The sequence below is a fragment of the Sapajus apella genome, unplaced genomic scaffold (assembly GCF_009761245.1).
Source record: "Sapajus apella isolate SASKATOON/1434 unplaced genomic scaffold, GSC_monkey_1.0 scaffold72, whole genome shotgun sequence".
In the NCBI taxonomy this organism is placed as follows: Eukaryota; Metazoa; Chordata; class Mammalia; order Primates; family Cebidae; genus Sapajus; species Sapajus apella.
The window spans coordinates 3,391,170-3,415,220 of record NW_022437012.1 but is presented as its reverse complement, the minus strand read 5'-3'; the positions used below and the strand labels follow the sequence as shown (position 1 = coordinate 3,415,220).

General features: G+C 38.0%; 1 protein-coding gene across 4 annotated transcripts; it reads left to right on the top strand.

The window, feature by feature from the left end:
• On the top strand, positions 1–22,111 carry INSIG2 (insulin induced gene 2). Of its 4 annotated transcripts, none has more exons than XM_032250657.1 (6): positions 1–127; positions 6,900–7,297; positions 14,603–14,727; positions 17,830–17,996; positions 18,184–18,283; positions 19,392–22,111. In XM_032250657.1, exons 2-6 carry the CDS (start codon positions 7,054–7,056, stop codon positions 19,431–19,433), a joined length of 678 nt encoding a protein of 225 aa, XP_032106548.1. In that variant the 5' UTR covers positions 1–127; positions 6,900–7,053; the 3' UTR covers positions 19,434–22,111. The 4 variants fall into 4 exon arrangements, with proteins under 4 accessions (XP_032106548.1, XP_032106547.1, XP_032106549.1 ...); XM_032250656.1 differs by having other exon boundaries at positions 6–127; positions 6,900–6,907; XM_032250658.1 differs by lacking the exon at positions 1–127 and adding an exon at positions 136–252.
• The last annotated feature ends 1,940 nt before the right edge of the window (positions 22,112–24,051 follow it).

Genomic DNA, 24,051 nt, shown 5'->3' with positions numbered 1-24,051 from the left:
ATCGCCGGCGCGTGGCCGCGTTAGCTGCACAAGCGCAGTGGAGCTCGGGCGGAGTTGTGGGAGTGGAGAAGGAAGAGGCGGTGGGGGGGGGGACGGGGGCTGGTCCCAGAAGATGGCGGAGGCGGGGGTGAGTTGGGGGTCTCCCGGCTAAGCGCAGGTGACGTGGTGCTGAGGGAAGCGGCCTGAGGAGAAGGGTGGCCCTCGGGAAGAAGAACTACTTATGTTTTTGCAGCCTGGGAACCCTGGTGGCAGGTGTGGGGAGCCAGGACCACTGATGGGCCTGCAGGGCCAGGGGCTACGCTTACCTTAGTGGAGTCCGCTGGGTCCAGTAGGGGACTGCGGGGTCGGGGAGGGGTCATAGGAGGCGTCGAGGCCCCTCGGACTGTGGTTGAGTGTCTGAGCGGGAAGAAGGCTGGAGGACGGCGGGAAGGGCGACCCAGAGGTCTGATGAGGTGGAGGTCAGCGAGCTGTCAAAACAGAGAACTGCCAGGAATGGGAGACTTGTAGCCTGGGAGACACGACTCAGGCTTGGGCGGGGGATGGATCCAAAGAAGGTAGATATCGTAGTAAGTTTAGAATCCACTAAAAAGATAGGGCATTGGGTTGAGGAGTAGGACTCTGGCATTTTGGACTGTAATTGGATACCTTTGGAATAGGTGTTTGGGTAAAGCCAAAGAATTCTTGCCAGGGCCTAGAGGTGGATTTGATGATAGTTACTGGGTTTTAGGGTCGCTCAGTGGAGATTGGCAATATGGAGAAGGAAGGCAGTGTGGATTATGGGGGTGGGCGCCGGCAATGGTGCTAACACTTAAGTGATATGACCCGTGTCCAGTTAACATTGGAAAAAGTTGTTAAAGTATGATATTAGCTAGATAGTCTAGGAAAATATACCACGAAGAACTTGCTGTTTTGTAGGACTGATAAAGAAGGGCTTTAAGAAGGAATGGTTAGGCTTGGCAGCTGGGCGGGTGATACTGTTTGGTATCAGTATTGCGGTGGAGCAGAGGACTGCAGGGGAATGCGTGCTCCAGTCCTGGTGCAGAAAAAATAAAAGCAGCCAAACAGTAGCTAGACGGTTCTTTCTAACTTTTGGGTTTGGTCCTGTTAGTGAAGCACTGAATGAAGATGGATGAAGGGAATGCTACTAATGGGGGCCCCAAAGACAAAAAAATAGCCGTGTGCTCTTCCTGTTTCTCTCTTTCTTTCTTTCCCTGGACTTTGTGCTCAGTACTGTGGTTTGTCATTGTGTTATGTCATAGTTCTCAGTTCATATCTGCTATACAGTGACCAAGCAGTGACTCATGTACATTTGGGAAAGAGGTTGATTCTGTTTAACTGACAACTGTTGCTTTCGCAGATGGTCACACGGAAAAGCAAAGGATTAAATGCAGTTCAGTAATTTAAAGAGTTTTCTTTGTTCTCAGAAACTTATCTCGAAACGATGGAGTAGCTTTTTTAGGCACGGAGATGTGATATTTAAAAGCTGTAATGGAGTGTGAATGCAGCTAGCTTACTGGTTTCTGTGTTTGGGTTTTAAAGTTGAAAGAGTTAGAGTGTTTATAAGGCAAATATATTTTTTTCTTCCTAGAAGTTTTTAACGTCCCTAGCCCATGATACATGTAGATGTGTTTTTATTTAGGGAGAATTAAACGTTTCATTGATTTAAGTCTGTTTTTTTCTAATGTTAGTGCTTATTCTATTTCAAGAATGCTATTCTAATTGACAGAGTATATGAAGAAAAAGATGTGAGATAGTAATTTAACTTTATTATTTAGTAGCGTATGTGACCTAAGCACCTGAAGAGACAGGGTTATCTGAGGGAGTAAAAATGCTTCTGTGACTGCTAGTCATTGGAAGGAATGGTCTGGTCATTTGGTTTTGGAGGTGTTGCGGTTGTTACAATGCAACAGGTTCTTAAGGTTACTAGAAGATTTTGTGTATGTGTTTTCAAATGCTTGTTGCTTCTAAGTTGTTTCAGTAGCCAACATGAACTTCAATTTTTATTCACAAAGCCCATAATCACTTGTAAATCTTCTTTTTTAACCTAAAAGTAATACTATCAACCCATTAATAGGCAGCCATACACCTGGAATAATGTTTTTCCAGTATTGATGGTTCATCATTGATCTATGCAAATTATTTGAACTGTTTTTCTTTTTGTTCAGTATTGTACTTTCCCGAAATTTTAGGCCAGTGTTCAAGGCAGGATTTTTCAAGTCTGGTGGAAAGTTTTTCTTTGTGAATTGTTGAAAACATTAATTTGGTATTAATGGTAGTTTACCAACGTGGTTTTAAAAATGGTTTCTTGTGTGGCACTTAAATTGTTTTGTACTATGTTTGTGGATGGAAGCAATATGGTGAAGCAGGAAGAACTCGACCTGGGGTCAGAGTGGGTGGGCCTAGTCCTGGTGCTACCTGGTAACGGTTCTGTGATCTTAGAAAGTAACTTAACCTATTTGATTTCATAAAATGAGAACTAATAGCACCTGCCTATTTGCCAGGATTATTTTCGAGAATCTATTGAGATCTTGTCATCTTGTCCTTTAAATAGTATCTTTATACCAGAGACTTCCCCCCTGGTCAGCAAATTATTTATCAAGTAATCTAAATTTTTCAAATATAGATCAAAAAAATTTTTGGAGCATCAAGTTTATCATTGATGTAAGACTAATATTTAAAGGTATAGATGCATTTTGTTTTAAGAAAATGGTGTCAGTACATAATCAGAAAAACAAACTTCAAAGTAAACTTAAAGGAACTTACTTTCCCTTGAAAATAACCCACTCCTCTAGTGTGTGACTGATATTATAAACATGCTTTTAAAGGAATTTCATTGTTGCACGGTAGGGGGTAATATGGTTTTGTGGAAGCCTCTATCCATTTGATGAGTGTGGTCATTTTTGGGCATTCACTATACATGTTTGTGGTGATAAGAACTGATCGGATGTCTTGATCTTGCTATTCCAGTTGACCACTTTGCATCTAATTGGCTGTGATATTAGAGTGAGAGAACAACTGTTAGATTACTAGTTCTTTACTTTGTTTGGATTATGGACTTTTTTGAGTACCTGATACGAATTGTGGAACCATCCCCGAAAAATGCACATATTTGCAACTTTTTTGTTTTGTATGGGGATCTCATACCCCTTGGAATAGATGATCTCCCAGTTCCCTGCTATTTCTTAAAGCTTTTATTTTTTGTCCCAAGTAATTATATACTATTGTATTATGATGTAGTTACAAAATTAGCTTTTCGAATCTCATTTAAGTAAACATCAAACAAGTGTATTATTTTTAAAGAAACCTTTTCGGGTGAAGTAGGAACTAAACAAGCACTGCCAGGAAAGGTTAAATAAACAGCTGTGGCTGAAAACACAAACAGTTTAGAAAATCTAGCTGTCTTGAAATAAAATGAAGTCTCTAGCACTCAGTGGCTCTCATTGTGGGGACAATTTTGGTTATCATAAATAGGGGAGGGGGCATTTCGTGGGTGAGAGCCAGGGATACTAAATGTTTTACAGTGCTTAGAGTTTCACACAGCAAATAATTGTCCTGCCTAAAATGCCAGTGCCCTTTGACAAATGCTGGTGAGTGTGAGATGGGGGCTAGCATGACTGAAATAGCTTTTATAAACTGAAGTTATTTTGCTTTTTTAAAAATACTATTAAACATAAAATACCCCTTTCCATTAATTCCCTTTTGGAAAAATAAAAAACAGAAACAAATGATACACTCTCTCACTTTGGGTTACTCAGAAACTATGCCCATCTTCTAGTAGCTGTTAGCAGCAGATGAGGGGAATGTGTTGTGTCTATTGGGATTTTGGGAAGTAAATAGTCAACTATTGTTCTCATATAGTGTGTTGGTTTGCTGTTTTTTCTTTTTACTTTAAAACATTTTTTACGCCTTCATCTAGTACTTTTAAAGAAAATGTCAAGGTGTTTGTGCATTTATTCTCATTGTCTTTGTGCACTTGTATAGTCACCTACTTGTATTGGCTTAGTACCTTGGAGTAAATTGTAATTGAGATGGTGTTTCAACATCTAACCATCTTTTCAGTAACCAAACACCTTTGTATAGATCAATGTGCCAAATAGAAGTCTGAGCAGTTGAGATGGAATGGGATTAAAGGTATAGAGGCAAGAGGATGTGTTTTGGAGTCAGTTATACCTGAGGTGAAATTTCAGTTTTGATACTGCATGTCATGTAACCATAAGCACGTTGCTGAATCTCTGACTTGGTAGCCGCATCTGTAAAATGAGGATGATAATTCCTACCTTTATGATTATTTTTAAGAGTAAAGTTACTATATGTCTGGCATGGAGTAGGCCCTCTATAAATGGGTGCCCTATAAAGAGTGATGATGATGATGATGATGGAGAGTTCTGTAGCTACTGAACCTTGGTAAAAGCAACCAGATGATGATGATGATGGAGATTCTGTAACTACTGAACCTTGCTAAAAGCAACAGGTGATGATGATGATGATGATGGAGAGTTCTGTAGCTACTGAACCTTGCTAAAAGCAACCAGATGATGATGATGATGATGATGCTGGAGATTCTGTAGCTACTGAACCTTGCTAAAAGCAACAGGTGATGATGATGATGATATGGAGAGTTCTGTAGCTACTGAACCTTGGTAAAAGCAACCAGATGATGATGATGATGATGATGATGATGATGGAGATTCTGTAGCTACAGAATCTACTCCATGTCTGGCATGGAGTAGGCCCTCTATAAATGGGTGCCCTATAAAGAGTGATGATGATGATGATGATGGAGAGTTCTGTAGCTACTGAACCTTGCTAAAAGCAACAGGTGATGATGATGATGGAGGGTTCTGTAGCTACTGAACCTTGCTAAAAGCAACCAGATGATGATGATCACAGAGAGCTTTGTAGCTACTGAACCTTGCTAAAAGCAACCGGAATGCATGGCATGCTCATGTGCCTGGATTTCACAGCAAGGAATAGTCTGCAGGACCAGGTCAGGTGGAGATGTTTTCTGGGCATTTTCAGTTGGCATTTAGAGTATGTTTTCCCATGAATTAGCTATACTGTTCTTTAGTCCTTTAAGCCAAGAGTTCAATTACATTATAGACTTCAGTAGATCAGTGAGAACTAGCTTGGGAACAGAATTTTCTCTTGAATGTTGGACATAGAGCTTTGATGTGTCACAGCCTCAGTAAAAAGGCCCATTGTCTAAGTGTTTATCACATGGAACTGATAGGCTATGGAAGTTACTAGTACTTACAAATATTCTCTTTTTCTTACTACTTACTTGTAATTTAGCCCCATTCTCTGCAGTTTACCTGAGGGTTTTGTTCCAAAATTTGTTTGAAGGTTGTTTGAGACTGGAAAACTTAAAGGAAATGTGTATATTTTAAGTGATGATTAGGAGCTAGGTTTGTTCTCAGAAAGGCCTAGTTAACCCTATATGGTTTGATTCAGAAAGAGTTAACCCAATGTAGTTAAGCAAATATGATTATGTGGTGCTCCCATTGTGAGCTAAGCAGGAACTTTTCTGGGTGCATAGACACAGTGGTATTAATATAATAGTGAATAAGACCTTCATAAAACATTTACAATCCATAAAGCAACTGTACCTGTAATTATAGTCATTATAAGTGCTATACTTTTAAAAATAAACTGCTTTCAGATTGAAGGAAATATTTCTGTACTGACTTACGAAAGTGCCCAAGATATATTGTTGGATGGGATAAAAGTAAATTACAAAATAGCCTGTGTAGTATGTTAGTATTCATAGAAAACACATCAAATATGTTATAGTTTGGGAGATTGAACATCAGGGTAAGAATGAGGGCTTTGCAGTCAGACTGCATGGTTTTGAATCACAGGTTTGCCTCTTACTGGAGATGTGACCTAGGTCAAGTGACTTAACCTTGCTTTGCTTTTTTGCCTCATCTGTAAAATGGGCATAGTAATTGCTCTTACCTCTGAAGGTTATCGTGAGGGTTAAATGAATTGCCATATGTCAGGTGCTTAAAACAGCACTTAAGAAGCCCTAAAAGGAAAGATCACTTCGGTTAGAGGAACGAACAAATACCTAGACTGATTGTGGTAGCAAAGTTTTGGGTTTTAGGAGTCAGGGACAAGGTGGATAAAACTCCGTAGAATCTAGCCATTAGATCATTCTTCATTTTCTTCACTTCCTTTCTTTCGCTTCATCCTCCAGCTTTCTTACAGTCCCTTCTGTGATTGCAACAAGGGCAGACTGTTGAGGCAGGGATGGGGGACAGCTGTGCCCCTGGGGAGAACGAGTCAGGTCTGGTTTCTGTGGTTGGTGTATACGTGGGTGTGTGCATGGTGATCTGGTTTTGTAGAATGTTCTTGTGCAGATATCCAAATATATAAGCAGTAAACATTGCAACAGGTCATTTTGCTTTTCTGTGGAAGTTTCCCTCATAAGCAAGTCACATTTTATTGCGAAAATACAGCATCTTCAGTCAGAATATGCTTATCTGTAAAATATAAAATACACTATTGTAACTGATAGGCTTAGAGATTTAGGGAGAAAAATTAGAGAGCCGAGTTTTGACCCTCCAGGTTCTAGTGGAGGTGTCAGATTACCTGTTCTGCTTTTCTCAGAGATGGAGCAAGCTGTTTTTACTATGATTCTAACCTTTAGGTCTCTTAGGTCACTTTTGCTGTCCTAGTAAATGTAAGGGTAGTACTTCATATTTTGTTACATATTGCATATAATAATACTTTAAAACCTTTTTCTTATTCAATAAATAAGTGTTAATAATTTGCAGAAATTAGCATATATGCTTGTCATTTTCTTATTTGTCCATTTAAATTAACTAGCATTGAAATCAGTAAAATTATAATAATATGTAGTAAATATACATTAATTTCTTTTTTCTTATCTCTTGCAGGATTTCTGGTAGGTCCTACTTTAGGACAAGATGTGGTGGTACTGTTGAAACGTCAGTCTTTCATTCACAGACAGTTGAGCTTTTCAGCTGGGAAGCCTTTCTTTTTTTCCTTTTTTTTTTTTTTTTTTAAACGGCTTACTGAACCTATGAAACCATGGCGGAAGGAGAGACAGAGTCACCTGGGCCCAAAAAGTGTGGCCCATATATCTCATCTGTCACTAGCCAGAGTGTGAACTTGATGATTCGAGGAGTGGTGCTATTTTTTATTGGAGTATTTCTTGCATTAGTGTTAAATTTACTTCAGATTCAGAGAAATGTGACACTCTTTCCACCTGATGTGATTGCAAGCATCTTTTCTTCTGCATGGTGGGTACCACCCTGCTGTGGCACAGCTTCAGGTATGTGTAGGATGTTTCTGTAATGCTTAGAAAGGAAGTAGGGTAAATGATTATGGACATTGTCTGAGCAATAAACCTTTTTTTAAAAGAAAATATGTTGAGATGTAATTTAGATATAATACATTAGACCTGTTTTAAGTGAACAACTTGATGTGTTTGGGCAAATGCATACAGTCCCGTGGCCACTGCCAATCCAGCTGTGGAACATTTCCATCACCCTCCAGAGTCTCTGGTGTCCTCTTGCAGTCCATTCCCCACCCCCAGCCTCAGGCTACCACTAATCTGCTTTCTGTTGCCATGAATGATTTCTCTCTGTTTTGGAATGCAGTATAAGTGGACTCATAAAGTCTGTACTCCTTTGTGTCTCATTTCTGTCTGACCTGTAAACTTTTAACATTTAATTCTAAAAACAATCTTGTTTCCCTTAGGGGTGAGGCATTTAATCTCTTAATTTTGTTCTTTCTTCAACTCATATAAGTGTTATTTTATGTTATTTTGATGGTGAGCACCACTATTTGGTTTTAAGGGTTTGATGTGTGTGTTGTGGTCTTGTTTCTGAAGTAAAAAAAACTGGAAAACTTGAATAATTCAAGTTTAAAGCTTCTTGTATTTTTTTAGATTTTTGGATAGGCTTTTTTTTAAATTGGTATCTTGTTTTTATATGTACCTTAAGAATAATAAATGTTTAGGCCGGGCGCGGTGGCTCACGCCTGTAATCCCAGCACTTTGGGAGGCCGAGGCGGGTGGATCACGAGGTCAAGAGATCGAGACCATCCTGGTCAACATGGTGAAACCCCGTCTCTACTAAAACTACAAAAAATTAGCTGGGCATGGTGGCGCGTGCCTGTAATCCCAGCTACTCAGGAGGCTGAGGCAGGAGAATTGCCTGAACCCAGGAGGCGGAGGTTGTGGTGAGCCGAGATCGCGCCATTGCACTCCAGCCTGGGTAACAAGAGCGAAACTCCGTCTCCAAAAAAAAAAATAAAAAAATAAATGTTTAAAGATATCAATAAGGTAGACTCTCTCTGCTTAAAATTGTTATCCTGTTAGGCTGGGCATGGTGGCCCACGCCTGTAATCCCAGCACTTTGGGAGACTGAGGCAGGTGGATTACGAGGCCAAGAGATCGAGATCATCCTGGCCAGCATGGTGAAACTCTGTCTTTACTAAAAATACAAAAACTAGCTGGGTGTGGTGGTGCGCGCCTGTAGTCCCAGCTACTTGGGAGGCTGAGGCAGGAGAATCTATTGAACCCGGGAGGCGGAGGTTACAGTGAGCCAAGATTTGCCACTGCACTCCAGCCTGGTGAGAGAGAGAGAATCGATCCCCTCCCCCTCAAAAAATTATTATCCTGTTAGTTACTTTAGATATTTTTTTGGTGGTGGGCAGTATGCAATGAATGCATAGAGTAGAGCATTTCTCAATACTTTATTGATGCCATACTTCCATAATGCATAGCTCTTTAGCATTTTCTAATGACTAAGACCAATAGATTAATACTGTTTTTAATAATGAAGTAGTAGGAATCCATAATTATGTGGCAGAAGATAATTCTGATTGAGGAAGAAAATTGCTTTTCTAAATACTCATTGGGTGTCTCATACTAAACATACATGCATGAATATCTTGCAACATAATATAGGTCCTTCTTGGCTTCCATCCAAGAGCTGGAGGTTGCAGTTTAGAGAAGTGTTAGAATAGCCTTGTGAAACTTACTGGGCAATTACAGAATCCTGCTGGATGGATAGTGGGGCATCATTGTAGTAAGGTTTCAGTGTGTTTATATACTGATGTCTCACTATTACCGTGTTCCACATTAAAAGTCAAGTCATGAAGGCAGTGATTCTTAGTTTCCCCATGGTTATCATCCTCCAGGAGAAAAGGCAAAGCAGTCCAAATAAAAAAAACAAGCTATACTGTATCACTCTCTGTTGTATGTGCTGGTCCTCATGCATTTTTCTTGCATTGAAATTCAGAGGAAAAAAGTTTTCTCAACTTTTTTTAGTTCTTTGTTTCTTTTCTTCTTTGGTATAGTCTGGCTGCCAGTAGAAGTTTTTTGGAATGTGGAAGAACATATGTGTCTTTCAGGACAGAACAAAGGGAAGGTCAAAAAAGGGAAAGTGTTGCTTATTGAATGTCTGCTAATGTGTTAGGTTCATCCTCTAATCCCAGGGTTCTGTAGAGTAACTTTGGGAGAGAGATATTTGGCATTGTGCCTGTCTTGGGAGGATGAGGACACTCACTGAGATGAAGAAAGAAAACCAGTGAACCTAGAGTCCCAGAGCCAGTGAATGGTGTGACTGGGGCCCATATGTCACATGCTGGGGAAGGAAGAAGACGCTGCTCACACTTTCCCCTACTCCAGATGCCTCTTTTCAAGTCTCCAGACTGGGTGCCAGACCTAGATGGAATTCCCTGGCATGTGTTGTGCAGTCGGGGCTGGGGCAGGAGAACTTAGCTGAGGTTTCATTGTACCTCCACTATGAAGAGTAATGGGGCTGCACCTGCTGCGTGGTCCTTCTGCCTCTGTAATGTCAGCACTTTCGCCATTAACTTAGATGTTAGGAAGGAAAATTTCAAATGCCAATACCACAGTTCAGCCACTACTTTCCTTTCTATTCCCAGCCACTAGGTTTACCACACTTACAAACTTAGCCTCATACCTTTTCATTTGGGGCATTTCCAGGTACATTTCTTGCTTAAGTATTTCTTCTGAAAGCAGTTTGTATCATAAGGTCCTTGGGCAAAAGAAAGTAGAGAGGCATTAGGACATTTAGATTCCAGCCCATTCTGCTACCAATTTTGTTAGTTAAGTCATGGTGTTTAGTAGATGAAAGTGATAGGTATCAGATTGGTGTAAGGTGCCAAAGGTGGAAAATGGATTCTTGCAAAATCTCTGCTCTGCCATCCCCCACATCATTAGTTTAGGGAAAATATAATGGGAAAGAAGTGAATGATGTAAGAAACATAATGTATTTGTTTGTGCATCTATATAATATGTATATGTTTTTGTGTATATGTACTGGCATGCATTTTCAAGACCCCTCTAGATTCTTACCTTCCGAAGTCAGAAAAACTGATAGTCATCTTTTGATTTTCCTATTCAACTAACATTCATAGACTGAGCAGCTGCCTTTTAGAGGGGCTCCAGAATCACCACCTTCTGTGTGTGGAAAGTGCTCCTGGTTATTTGCCACTTTTCTCTATAGCACAATCCTGGAAAATTTGCTAGTGGTGCTTCTGGAGGGACAACTAATAGAGAACTTTGATAAGCTAATTTTGATGACATTTTTTTCTTTTTTTTTTTTTTTGAGACGGAGTTTCGCTCTTGTTACCCAGGCTGGAGTGCAATGGCGCGATCTCGGCTCACCGCAACCTCCGCCCCCTGGGTTCAGGCAATTCTCCTGCCTCAGCCTCCTGAATAGCTGGGATTACAGGCACGCACCACCATGCCCAGCTAATGTTTTTGTATTTTTAGTAGAGACGGGGTTTCACCATGTTGACCAGGATGCTCTCGATCTCTTGACCTCGTGATCCACCCGCCTCGGCCTCCCAAAGTGCTGGGATTACAGGCTTGAGCCACCGCGCCCGGCGACATTTTTTTCTTAATTCTGTATTTTTAGTTTGATAATGCTGATGTTACAAGTTAACTTCTTTATGTATTCCGTGAACTAGAATTGGAATTAGAAATCTTTTCAGCATTGTTAAGGGCCACAAAGAAATCTTTCCAAAGAATAAATAGAAAAAAGACAACTTGTGTGGATAAAATAAGTAGAGAAGTTGCCTCAAAAATCACAAGTAGCCTGGTTGTGTCCAAATGCATGAAAGTAACGTCTAATGTAAAAAGAAGAGAAAGGTCTTTCCTGTTTGGTTGTGCAGTCCATTGCCCTGTGGAGCCTTGTAAGATTCCTTCCTTTTTCTTCCTTTCTACACCCAGTTTCCAAGTTTTACGTCTTTCCTCTGTTCTTTCTTGGTCCACCCCTCAAGGGCTCTGCTTGTAGTCTTTAATCTTTTCTCTTCCTGCCTCTAGTTTTGTACCCAGCCCCCTTGTGTGGTACCCTCACTGCTAAGAAGATGGCCTCTCTGTGGTGCAACAGTGATGACATTGTTTTTCTGATTGCCCGTTGTCTGTAGGGTAAAGTCTTTATAATATGGCCCTTGCCTGCTTTTATCTTCTTCAGTCTTTCTGGACCCTGCAGCTCCCTTTGTGTCAGAAGCTTACAGCTTCCTCGTAACACCAGCAGTTTCCAGTTGTTGTCGCTTGTCCTCAGTCATCTCCCTTTGATGAGGGGACTGTTTCTGTGCCATTTACTGCTGAGTGTTCCTGCTGCAAAGGTCACCTCTTTCTGGGAAGCTTTTCTGACAGCCCAGACCTTGCCTTCCCCCAGCGCAGGGAAGGAGAAACCTGGGGGCTTCTGTGTCCTGTCAGCGCTCCCGTTAATGCAGGATTGTATTTAATTGTTTCTGTGGTCACTTTGGAGTTGGAATCATATCTTGCTGTTTGCCTTTTTGTTGTTGTTTTTTGAGATAGAGTCTCACTCTGTCGCCTGGGCTGGAGTGCAGTGGCACAATGTCGGCTCACTGCAACCTCTGCCTCCCGGCTTCAAGCGATTTTCCTGCTTCAGATTCCCGAGTAGCCGAGATTACAGGTGCCTGCCACTACGCCCAGCTAATTTTTTGTATTTTTAGTAGAGATGGGGTTTCACCATTTTGGCCAGCTGGTCTCGAACTCCTGACCTCATGATTCACCCGCCTTTGCCTCCCAAAGTTCTGGGATTATAGGCATGAACCACCACACCCAACCTTGCTTTTTAAAATCTCCAGCAAATACCAAATAACCAGACATATTGTCAGGGCTTAAGTATCTGTTGAAGGAAAATCCTATCTTGTAGTTTTCCATCAAAGTATATCTCATGGCGTGTTTTCGTTTATTTAGTTCCTGTTTTCTTACAAAATGACTGGCTTTAGCTGTGTTCCTTTTAGTGCCTCACTGCATTAAGCACACTCCCATAAAAAAATGATGGCTTACTACTTGATATTTTACAAACTTCTTTAGTGTTTAGCTTTGGTAGACTGTAACTAGTCACCAGGAAATAACTTAAAGATATCAAAAGAAATGTGATTTTTTTTATCAGAGAACCATTTGATTTATAAGCAGGACTGTGTTTGCATATGATTTTACACCGGCATGATTTTAACAGTCTTTCTTGTTTCTTTTTTAAAAAAAAAAGCACAGGAAGAGGAAAAGAGGCCCAGACATATTCTGCTGAGCTCTCAAACAGTGGAACCTCACAGTGTTGTATATATTGCTATCAGACTCTGCCATGCCTTTATTTAAGGGAAAGAAAGAAGACATTTAATAGGAAGTGACAAGCTTCTTCGAATTCTTCCTCTCAGTGAGCAACTGAGAACCATGCATACTCAATGGATTTGATTTTTATTGGCAAATCCCAGGGTTGGCAGTGTGGCAGTTTAAATTTCTTTTTGTGTTTTTGCTTTCTCTCCTCAGTTGTCTCTCACTTGCAAGTCTGACATCACATGCATAAAAATATAGTCAATTTTACTTATTTAGATCTTTGCACACACATGTCAGTATTCTCTATGTGATAATTCTTTACTTATGGCATCAGTTGCCGAAAAAAATTGACTTGGAATGCCTGCTCTTAGTTGACTTTGCTCAGCAACAGGCAAAGGGAGGATATATATATGGATGGGTGGGGTGGCAAATGAGCTGTTAGTTTTATGACCCCTTGAGAAAAACAAGAGGTGTATTCATTTAATTACATTTCAACTGTTAGGGATGCTTGTTGCTGTTTTATTTGTAATACAGAAATTTAGAAATGCTGTCAGTTAATCTTCAGAGGATTTTGGAGCAGCCTTTTAAATAGGAATGTAATATGAAACTTCTGGATTTACTGATAGTTATTGGAGTTCTGCATTGCTGAGATATGTTGTTAATCTCTTGATGTTCTATGAGCCATCTATACTCATCAAATGCCTAACTCAAAAGAGTTGTGGACTAGAAAATGCATACAGTATTGCAGCATCTCATCTTGAGATAGAAGGGTGGTCACACAGCCTTTTTCAAATGCTGCACCATTGATCTGCTAGCCTGTGGTTTTTGATACTAATTCGTTTCAGTTTTTCTTTGAAGAGTGAGTACGTTGCCTGTGAGATATAGCTAGCTAATACTGGGTAGAGGGAGGGCTTCCCATCCCTTAAGCACTTAGATTTTGGCATTGTAATTTCATGATTCCTCTTAAGTGGTATTTGATATTTTAAACATGCTTTCAACTGATGTGACAATAGTGTCTTTTTGCCAGAATGGCACAACATAATCAATCTGTTTTTAGGAAGGTTAGAATGTTTTCAATAAATAGTCTTCTTAATAGCTAATTTAGCATTTAAAATTCTTTCCCCCTAAATGAATAAAATGTTGAGGGTTGACAAATATTTAAGAAAGGGATAAGAAGATTTTGGGACTCAATCATTAACATTTTATATACAGTTATATGTAACTAATTACACAGCATTCAAGGTGTTCTTTCCAAAACTAAGAAAAGTACTAAGATAATTTCTTTTCTTTTAACTATGCATTTAAAATTTAACTGAAAATTTTAAATTCCTGTACACCTTGTTTCCTCCATTGTTTCTATGTGTAGAATGAGTCTTACCTGTAGATTTCTATTGTGAGTTTTTCTGCTTGGACAATATGACCTACAGCCTCATTAAAGGGCCAGAGTAGAAAGGAGTGTCAGCAAAAGGTGCTAGATGCAGAAGACTGACGGGAAGCTGGTAGGGGTGAGACTGAGCTACGTAAGAGGCCAGCAAGAACCATCAGAACATCGTGTGTGTGATGAGCTTGTTGCACACTTTTATGCTTCTAGATTCTCTTTAGAATTGTGGCATGTAATACCTGTTTTACGGTTTGTAGTTTAGAGAACATGACTTTGCTGTTTTGATACTTTTCAGGTCTCGTAGATATCAGTAGTAGAAAAGTAGCATGAATCATCTAGTCTAGTCTGCTAAATTATGAATCATACATTTGAAGAGTGTTTTGTTTATTATAATTTTGAATGTTGTAATCACTCGCAGTACTTTCTTCATTGGTGTTATCCTTATTTCGTTTATTTTGGAAGGTAAGTTAAAAAATATTAGTGATTGATGTGAAATAACTTGTTTAGTTTTTTTTTTTTTTTTAAGAATCTTTAAAATGCTTGTGGTGGTTGTAGTGATTCTTTTAGTTTAAGTGTTGCCAGTACAACATTGGAGATAACTTAATTTTCTTTCTTTGTTTTCCCCACAGCTGTGATTGGGTTATTATACCCCTGCATTGACAGACATCTAGGAGAACCACATAAATTTAAAAGAGAGTGGTCCAGTGTAATGCGGTGTGTAGCAGTCTTCGTTGGTATAAATCATGCCAGTGCTGTATCCTTTACTCTGTAATGAAATGCATAATAAGAAAGCAGCTTCCAACAAACCAAAGGTTAAACAGCCCCTTGCACCTTCACTGTTGTCAAATTGTGATATGCCTACTTAGTCAGAAGAAGAATGTGAACCACATTGTTGAAGTATCAGTGTAGCAGCTATGCAATTATAGAGTGGGGTATAGCCTTTCATTTAATTTCATATTTTTCAGTATCACTTAGAAACTTTGCACATTTAAAAAAATTACTTGTTTGTCTTAAATTTGGTTACTTAATTACTTCCATGCAGTTAATTCTAAACTTGAAACTGGTACACTTTCAAAGGAATTTTTTTCTCTATTTCTTTCTTCATTTAAAAATTGCCAATAAGGACATGTTGTAGCTTCAGGTGCTATTCTGTTTGTCTTTTGTTTTTCTTAACTTAAAGAAGCTATTTTTTTTTTTTTTAAGGTAGATGCATTGGTTTTAATCAATACCAACAAACCACACAAATGGCATAAGTAGAAATATCCAACTTAGACCTTGGCCAAAAATAAGTTTTTTCCCTAAGGTACATCTTTTTAAAGTTTTATTGTTTAAAGATATGGACATCTTATTTGATGATTGATGAGTATTTTTACAGTGTCCCAGATAACTCCTGTTTCCTTTCTCCCTTCTACCTTCTTTGTCCAGAAAAAAATGTTTGCCCTCATAAAGTTTTCCTCCTGTCATCCCTCTTGTTTTGTCTCTTCTACTGCCTCTGCATTCTTTCTGACTTTCCTTGGTAGAAGAGGAACTGGGAAATGTTATTCCTGTCTTTTTCTAGGAGGTGTTTAGACAATGAAGGCGGCAGGAGCCTTGGGTACTTGGAAGAGCAAGAAGTGGGACCCAGGCTGCCAAAAGTTTGCTTTTGTAACTCTGCACTGGACTCAGGGCTGGCAGAGTTAGCTGGAGAGAGAGTGTTGGCCATATATCAGATCCCTGCATCTTTCACAAAAAGTATTGAGGTGTTTCGGATAAGCTTGGGGGCAGAAACCTTGGAAAGGAGCAGGGTCCTAGATTCTGAAAACACATCTGCCTTCCACTGCACAGTTGTGCCGGCTGTTGGAGGCCTGTGAATTTGTAAGTCCCTCAGTAGCTGTTATTATTAATTTCCTTTTGTATTGAGGACATTTCCACATGTTTATTTTGGCGAACTTTTTGAGATTTAAGATTTTATAAAATATCTAGTAGTCAGGAGGGCTTAAAAAGATAAGATCATATACTATTATATCTAGAGGAGAACCTAGAAATCACCTAGTTCCACATTTTCTTTGTGAAGTTAATAAGACAGATGGAGGCTAGAGAGGTTAGGTAATTTACTAAGTCATTTATACTGCGACGTTGCAGCAGAGCTGAGAACAGTCCCTAGAGAGCCTGACTCAAGTCTAAGAACATCTCATTTTCTTACCCAGGAGTCTCATAACTGTGTCAGTTCCTATCGGGTGGATTAGACCTTTCTCTCTCAGACATTTCCACTTTGATTTTTGTTTTTAAGCGGAGAAATATAGGCTTTTCTGAAATTGTAAAATCTTAATAAATTTAAATTCTTTGCTTTGTTCACTTTCTTTCTCAATGAAATACTTAAATATAGCAATCTTAGATGTTCTGCTGTCCTTTAAGCAAAGTCCAAAATATTTACCAAATTTATAGCATGCACTTCTAATATTAGGTTACTTAGACTTTACAAAATCATATGGCACTATTTTCAGATTGATGTATCAGTTTACTCTGGAAGCCTCCTTGCTTCACTGTGACTTTTAATGAAGTTTAGTTAGCAAACATGAAACTCATTTAATACCAAATTCCACTCTTTACATGAGTGTTTATTTCATAGGGAAATTAGAGCTCTAAACCTTTTCTTTGAACTTTAAGTATAATGACACCTAAAGAATCAGAAAAGCTTTTCCAGAAAGCATACCCATATGAACTGTAGGTTTCTTTTTAAATCAAGCCTTAACAAGGAAGGACTTTGAGGGAGTTGCTTACAATAGTCCTGAGATGCTGAGAAATAAACAACCTGGGTGTTTAGGATACTGGCTTGGTAGGGGTGGAGAAACGGTAAAAAACAGAGTGATAAAGGAAGTGGGAAATGGCTTTGTATGCATTTTTTTTTTTTTTTTTGGACTTCTCTATACTTGTAGTATGGCCAGTTTGGTGATATGTATTCCTCCCAACCTCCCCTGGCTTCCCCAGTAACTGCTTATAGAGCCAAGATGTGGCCTTTGGGACATAGATAATGCCCTTTTAATGACAACCGAAATTAATTTCTTTACTGTAATCCTCTAGCACAGAGATGAGAAAACTGAATTTGTAAAGCTTCATTTTACCCAGAGATTTTGGTGTGGAAAAGGGCCATACATTTGTGAATAGATGCTTAAGTAGGTGATGAAAATAAAATATCATTTGAGCAAACTGTCCTATACCAGAAAGTCTCAGGCACCAAAATAGCTTGGCAGGTTGTAAGATAATGTTCACTTCAAGGCTTTATCCTCAACAAATTAAAACTAGAACAGTTGACATAATAGAAAGGGATACTGTGTCCTTGGTACTCTTGTTTCTGAACTGCATTATTATAAAATGTGTCTGTCAGTAAATCATAGAGAGAATGTGGTACCCTGTTAAATAGCTGTCAACTCTTCTATTTTCAAGTTCCTGTATGATTCTCAAGTAATTCTAAACCTGTTGGAGATGTAATATTGGTTTCCTTTTTTTGCAAAAGTGGGTTTCTTTAGCTATACTTGTGCTCTGAGGCTTCCAGTTACATTTTTAGCAAAGAAAGCATTTCTTAAATAATGGGTAAAGCCTTATAATTGGGAATGCATGTAGACTTTTTTTTTTTTTTTTTGAGGTGTTACAGGTTGGTAGCATCTATTGATGAATGTCTTTTATGTATCTGGTATTAAGTAAATACTGGAGACAGTTTTAATCCTACCTAGCTTTGTACATTTTACTAGAAGACTGAATGTACTTGAGTAGAAGCGATTAATTCCCTTCTCAACAGAGGCATCTCTTATTTAGAAAAATGAACAGATGATACTGTTTGGCTATAAGTTTTAAGATGACTTCTTAACACTGATCTCAGAAAGTGGATTTTGATAACAACATACAGTTGTCTCTTACACTGGCTGCACTATCCATTGGACTGTGGTGGACTTTTGATAGATCTAGAAGTGGTTTTGGCCTTGGAGTAGGAATCGCTTTCTTGGCAACCGTGGTCACTCAATTGCTAGTATATAATGGTGTTTATCAGTAAGTATTAATCCTTAATTCTTTTGGTGCTTTTTTGCTAGATAAATAAATGATAACTGGTTTCAGTATTAAGATTATGAAATGAGGTTAGCCAGTTTAATCTACAGAGTAGTTTATTTTCATTGTAATGATCTTAAGTGTCCTTGCAGTTGCTGTGTGGGTATTAAAGACGTGTCTATTATTCCAGATATACATCTCCAGATTTCCTCTATGTTCGTTCTTGGTTACCATGTATATTTTTTGCTGGAGGCATAACAATGGGAAATATTGGTCGGCAACTGGCAATGGTAAGGTGATGCTTATTAATCACTTTTCTGAATGAGATGTATGACAAATTTTCTCTAAATGGTAGTCCTTTAAAGGAAAGCAATTTGTGAAGACAACATTCTTTGATTTCTCTTTTGCACTTGCATTGAAATAAATCATTTGGAAGACTTTAATCACAGGTGTTTCAAAAGTTGAGGAGCCACTGGAGAGGAAAGCTCAAAGTGTGTTTTGGATAGGGCAATATGATTTATTCACCATATGGGGATATTAGTGGCTTTTAAAAAACTAATCTACAGGTTTCCACTATATCAAAAAGGGACAGTTTTAAAAATTATAAAGGTCACTATTAATAACTGTGTTGCTACAATAGGTATAAATTAGGACTGTCTCTAACAAATCAATACATTTGATCATTTTAGATATGAAGGAAAAGGACATTGTTGACAATTCCAGTCATGGACGGCAAGGGTTAGGGGGTGACATTCAGAGGCCACAGCATTTTTATGAATAAATGCTGTCACTTTTACCTTTTTAGCCAGGTTAGGAGAATTGAGTGATTTACTTTGCTGTATTTTTGGTAAAATAGCCAACCAATTATCCTACCCTATTGGTTTCCTTTATTTTGAATTGTGGGTGTACATTTTTATAGCTGTACTTTAAGAATATTATTTTGACTGGAAGCTTTTGTTAATGTAAAATATTTTTTCTTTATATTATAAAGTGATTTGAAAATACGGTGATCTGAGTTCACCACAACAGCCCTGTCCTTAAGTTCATGAACTATTCTTTGCTGATTTGCCTTACTGAGTACTCAAAGAAACCTACTTTGCCTCCTTTCCTATTAAAAGATTGATCTAAATTCTAAATCATATACTGCCACTGTTTGCTTGTAATGCAGAAATCTCATGTTTCTCCTGCTTTTGACTATGGCTTTTTCACTTCCAGAATGTGAATTATCTTTTTCCCTGTCATATTTGTCATTTAATCATAGTAATTATGTAACTCTTAGATTCTTTGAGGAATAAATGGGCACATATTAATAAACTGTTCATTTTTAGAGCTTTTTAGTGTATTTGGACGTTGCTATTTAAAAGAAATCTCAATCTGTTAACCTTTTAATTTTTGCAGTATGAATGTAAAGTTATTGCAGAAAAATCTCATCAGGAATGAAGAAGGCAAAAAAATATCTTTTGCACAGAAAAACAGGATGACAAGGATGTGAAATGGTAGATATACCAACAAAACTTCAGACTGTAAAATTGCCAGGATGCAGTTTTTCCCTTGATCGATGTGTGTGTATATATGGGTAAATATACACGTATACACACACATATTACTGCAATCTGTGATTGCTTCATCTGTAAATCAGTTACAAACCTTTATGTATTTGACTTAAATAACTGTAAGATATATATGTACTACATTAAAAAGTGTTGATTAATAGATGAAATTTTTAAATTAATTTTTTAAACATGCCATACATTGTATCACAATGTTAATGTGCCAAAATACTGTTCCTGTCATGCAGAGTATAAGAATGCTTTGAAAATTTGTAAACTTAGTGAAATAAAATGAGGAAAGCCAAAAACAAACAAAAAGCATATGGGAAGCTGGTATTTTCTCTTTAGCTTACTGTTGTGCCTTTTTATTATTCTAATCACAGCAGTATGAGGTATGCGTGCCCTAATATGTGGTTAGCTTCTATTTTAATGTTTCATAGAGTTTGGAGAGCTTTGATACAGGGTGAAAATGAACTTCTGGTTTCAAACCTGCATTGCTGGAGACAGCCCAAAGAATAATTTTCTGTTTTGATAGATTTTACTGGAAGTATATGTGATGAGCAGATTACCAGCATTAAATTGTTTTTGTTCTATATTTGGAACACTATATAATTAAAAAGTAAGGACCATTAGAGTATTTAATTAGAATAAATATATGTTTTGGAAATACAGTGACCTCTTGCAGTGCCACAAAAGTGCAAAGTGATATTAGCTGTCATTTGCAATACAGAATCTCATTGCTTTTGCACATGAAGCATATAGGAAACTCCAAACAGATCAAAATGAAGTTTCTAATTCTGTTGGGTTCTGTCATCTATTGGGTTCTATGAAGCAAACCACTTTAGCTTTAGCTGGGTTCAGTCATATGACTCATTGTTAGTGGAATGCCTAGTTTTTTATCTTAAATGCGGAGTGGGAAGAGGAAGGGGTACATAATTTCTTATTCATATGTCCATTAGTGAACAGTTCAAGTCTGTTTAAGAATGTATTGAGGTGGCATCCTCTGCATGTTAAAGATCTTTATGGCACCTAGCAACACTTAAATATGGTTTAAACATATTCTTAGCTAATTTTTTCCATCAGTTTTTGAAATTGATGGCAGTTGTCTGTTCCACAAGGGCAAGATCTTCTGAGTACTCTGGGATGTGTGTATGTGTGCACGCTTCTGTGTGTTGGAGTGAGTGAGTGAGAGAATGTGTCTGTGCATGTGCCCATGCTTTCCTAGAATGTTGAGTAGATATTTTTACATTTTTAGTTTTAAAACAATTACTGTCAGACTGAGATCTTGTATGCCAAACTTTAATCTGCTTTTATGTTTTCAGGCTGAAGGTGTGAAAATCCTAAGAGGATTTTATATTGAATATGTGCACACAATCTTAACTATTGTGGAGGAAAACATACTACTATAATTTATTATTATATCTTCCAGATAATGTTATTCATTTAGAACAAATAAGGTATATTTTTAGAATCAACTTTGTAAATACTATAAAATCTTTAATAAGTTATAAGGTCTATGATGTATTTACTTAAAAAATTGCTGTTAAAAGCAACATGTATTAAATATGTAATTATCATCTGGGTTAAGAGTCTGTTTTTCTTCCTTGTGGTAAGTCTTAGAATATGGTACTATGGATTAATCTAATAAAATTAACATGTATGGTTGAAGTTACCAAGAAATGATGAAAAGAAACGAAATACAGTTGACCTTTGAACAACCGGAGTTAGGGGCACCACTTCCCCACATAGTTGAAAATCCATGTATAACTTTTGACTCCTCCAAAACTTAACTACAAATGGCCTACTCTTGATTGGAAGCCTTACCAATAATAAATAGTTGATCAGCACATATTGTGTATGGTTATATGTATTATATACTGTATTCTTACAATAATGTAAGCTAAGGAAAAGAAAATGTTATTAAGAAAATCATAAGGAAAAGAAAATGCATTTACTATTCATTAAGTGGAAGTAGACCATCCTCACTCATGCTGTCTTCACACTGAGTAGTAGGGTGAGGAGGAAGAGGAGGAGGGGTTGGTCTTGCTATCACGGGTGGAAGAAAATTTGCATATTAGTGAACCCACACAGTTGAAAACCGTGTTGTTCAACGGTCAACTGTATATAGTATTGATGAGATTGAATGATTGTCATTGGAATTCTTTAATTATTTTTAGGTCATCTAGAAAATAAGATAATTATAGCAAAAAATAAAATTGTTTTGATATTTTGATAAATATATAAATGTATAAAACCTATTTTTTTCAATGAAAGAAAATGGGAAACTTTTTAACATTGCTATATTGGCAGTGCTTTCTTTTATTATTTAAAGTTATTGAAATTTGCACAGTTGAAAACTGGGAATAAATTCTACAAACATGTAAGAAAACAATTCAAATTAGCCAGAGCCCTGCTAATACTTTTAATGTAAAATTTATTTATTTGCACTGAGCTGTTTTACCTTTATTAAGGACATTGGGACCTCTCAATGATGCGTATATTTCATACATCTTGTATTTTCCAGGCAGAAGCCAGACTTGGTTAATAGCAATAAATACTTCTGTACTCCTGTTGGCTCACTTACCTTTATAATGAAGTATATTCTGTGTAAGGTAGTTCTTCCAGTGATGGTCTGAATAGTAGAGCCTTAGCTTTGTGTATCTGAAAAGGTCTATTTCATTCTTGAATAATTTAGCAGGCTGTAGAATTTTAGGTTCATAGTTTTTTTTTTCCCCCCTCCCTCAGTACTTTGAAGATTTTTTAACTCATTGTCTTCTGTCACCTAATGTTGCAGAAAAGTAGGCCATTACCCTAATTTTCTTTCCTTTGTAGGTAATCTATCTTTCACTCTAGGACATTTGCATGATTTTCTCTCTATCTTCTAACATTTTTCAGTGTCATTATGATTTGGCTAGTTGTAGATTTGTTTTTATTTTTATTTTTGCTGGGTATTTGGTGTGCACTTTCAATTTGTGGGCTCATGTTTTCAATTCTGGAAAATTCTTAAATGTGCCTGCATTTTGGAATCACTTGGGACCTATAGAAAATGCTGGTGTCTGGGTTCTACCCTCAGAGACTCTGATATAATTAGTCTGGGGTATACCCTGAGCATTAGGATTTTTAAAAGTTCCCCAAGTGATTCTGATATGCAGCCCAGGTTGCCACTTATCAGTGTAGTTATGCGTAAAATAATGGGGTGAGTCCAGGTGAGAGAGATGAGATGGGTAATGACATTGGAAATGAAGAATGAGGGGCACATTTTGGAATAAAATCACCTGAACTTAGTGAAGGTTAAGGATGTGAAGGTTAAGGATATGTGAAGGTTAAGGATGAGGAAGAGTCAATGGTAAGTTCATTTTTTTTTTATCTTGAGAAACTAGGTGGATATTTCCATAAACTAAAAGAGAATGTAGAGAAGCAGGTGAGTGGATAAAGTTAACAAGTTTGGTTTGATATGTTGAGGTTGAGTTCTGTAGGGCACATCTGATAAAGGTGTTGTAAGCACTTGGATATTTGAGTCTGGGCTGTTGGATGTAAATGAGGAGCCATCAGCATGTGACAGTAATAAATGATGCCTTAGGAGTAGATGAAATCACATAGGGAGCATGTTATGGTGAAAAGAGAAGAGCGATCAAGAGTGAGAGGAAAACCAGAAGAGTGATGGGATGAAGCCAAGGCAGGAGGAAGTTTCAGGCGGAGAGTTACTGGTACAGTGAAGTACAATTGGAAGGATGTGTTCATCTTGATGATAAAGGAGATGTTGTTTTACATTGAAAATGTTTTTCTAAACTGCTGTACCTTGGCATATAAAATACCTCCCTGTGTACTAATAAAATAGCTCACAAAATATCTTAAAGAAAAGCCTGATTATATACCGAGTCTTTTATTGGGAGTGAGGGGATTTGGGGCAACTAGAGAACTAATAAAGAATGGCGGACATTTGGATGACATCTATGAAGCATGGAAATAGGAACTGACCAGAGATGAAGAAAGAACTGCCAGACAGTTTTGAGGCCATCAAGGATCCATGTGTGGATAGAGAGCCAATTGACATGGTTATGCCATGCCTTAGTGGGCTCAGCAGCCCAGGAGTGTGGACCTGTCATGGTGCAATAGGTTGATTCTAGCTGAGAATTCACTGGTAGACATGGCACAAGGATATGTGAAAAATTAATAGAGGCTCCCAGTGAAATAGCCACAGACATAATCATGGGATCCAGGCAAATTGGGGAAGGAAGTTGAATCAGTAGTGCTGACCTGATGGCCTGAGGAAATAGGGTGAGGTCAAATGACTGCAAGTGTTGAGATTAAAAATCCAGTTTAAGGGCAAGTGTGGTAGGTTTGGAGTTTGTAAGCAGAGAGGAATGTAGTGGAACATTTCCAGATCTTGATGAGGTCCAAGGAGTGATCTAAAGAACTGTATTTACATAGTTCACTGAAGTGGGTAGAGGTGAACAGCAGTGGAGCAGAGGTCCAGTGCATGGGAGAACAGATTTTTGATGTTGGTA

What these genes read in the sequence shown, in the direction of transcription:
- INSIG2 (XM_032250657.1), top strand. Translation starts at nt 7,054, where the DNA reads ATGGCGGAAGGAGAGACAGAGTCACCTGGGCCCAAAAAGTGTGGCCCA. An exon ending in GTATAAATCATGCCAGTGCT is followed by an intron (nt 14,728 to 17,829) that starts GTATCCTTTACT and finishes CACTGATCTCAG; the next exon opens with AAAGTGGATTTTGATAACAA. An exon ending in TTGGTCGGCAACTGGCAATG is followed by an intron (nt 18,284 to 19,391) that starts GTAAGGTGATGC and finishes TAATTTTTGCAG; the next exon opens with TATGAATGTAAAGTTATTGC.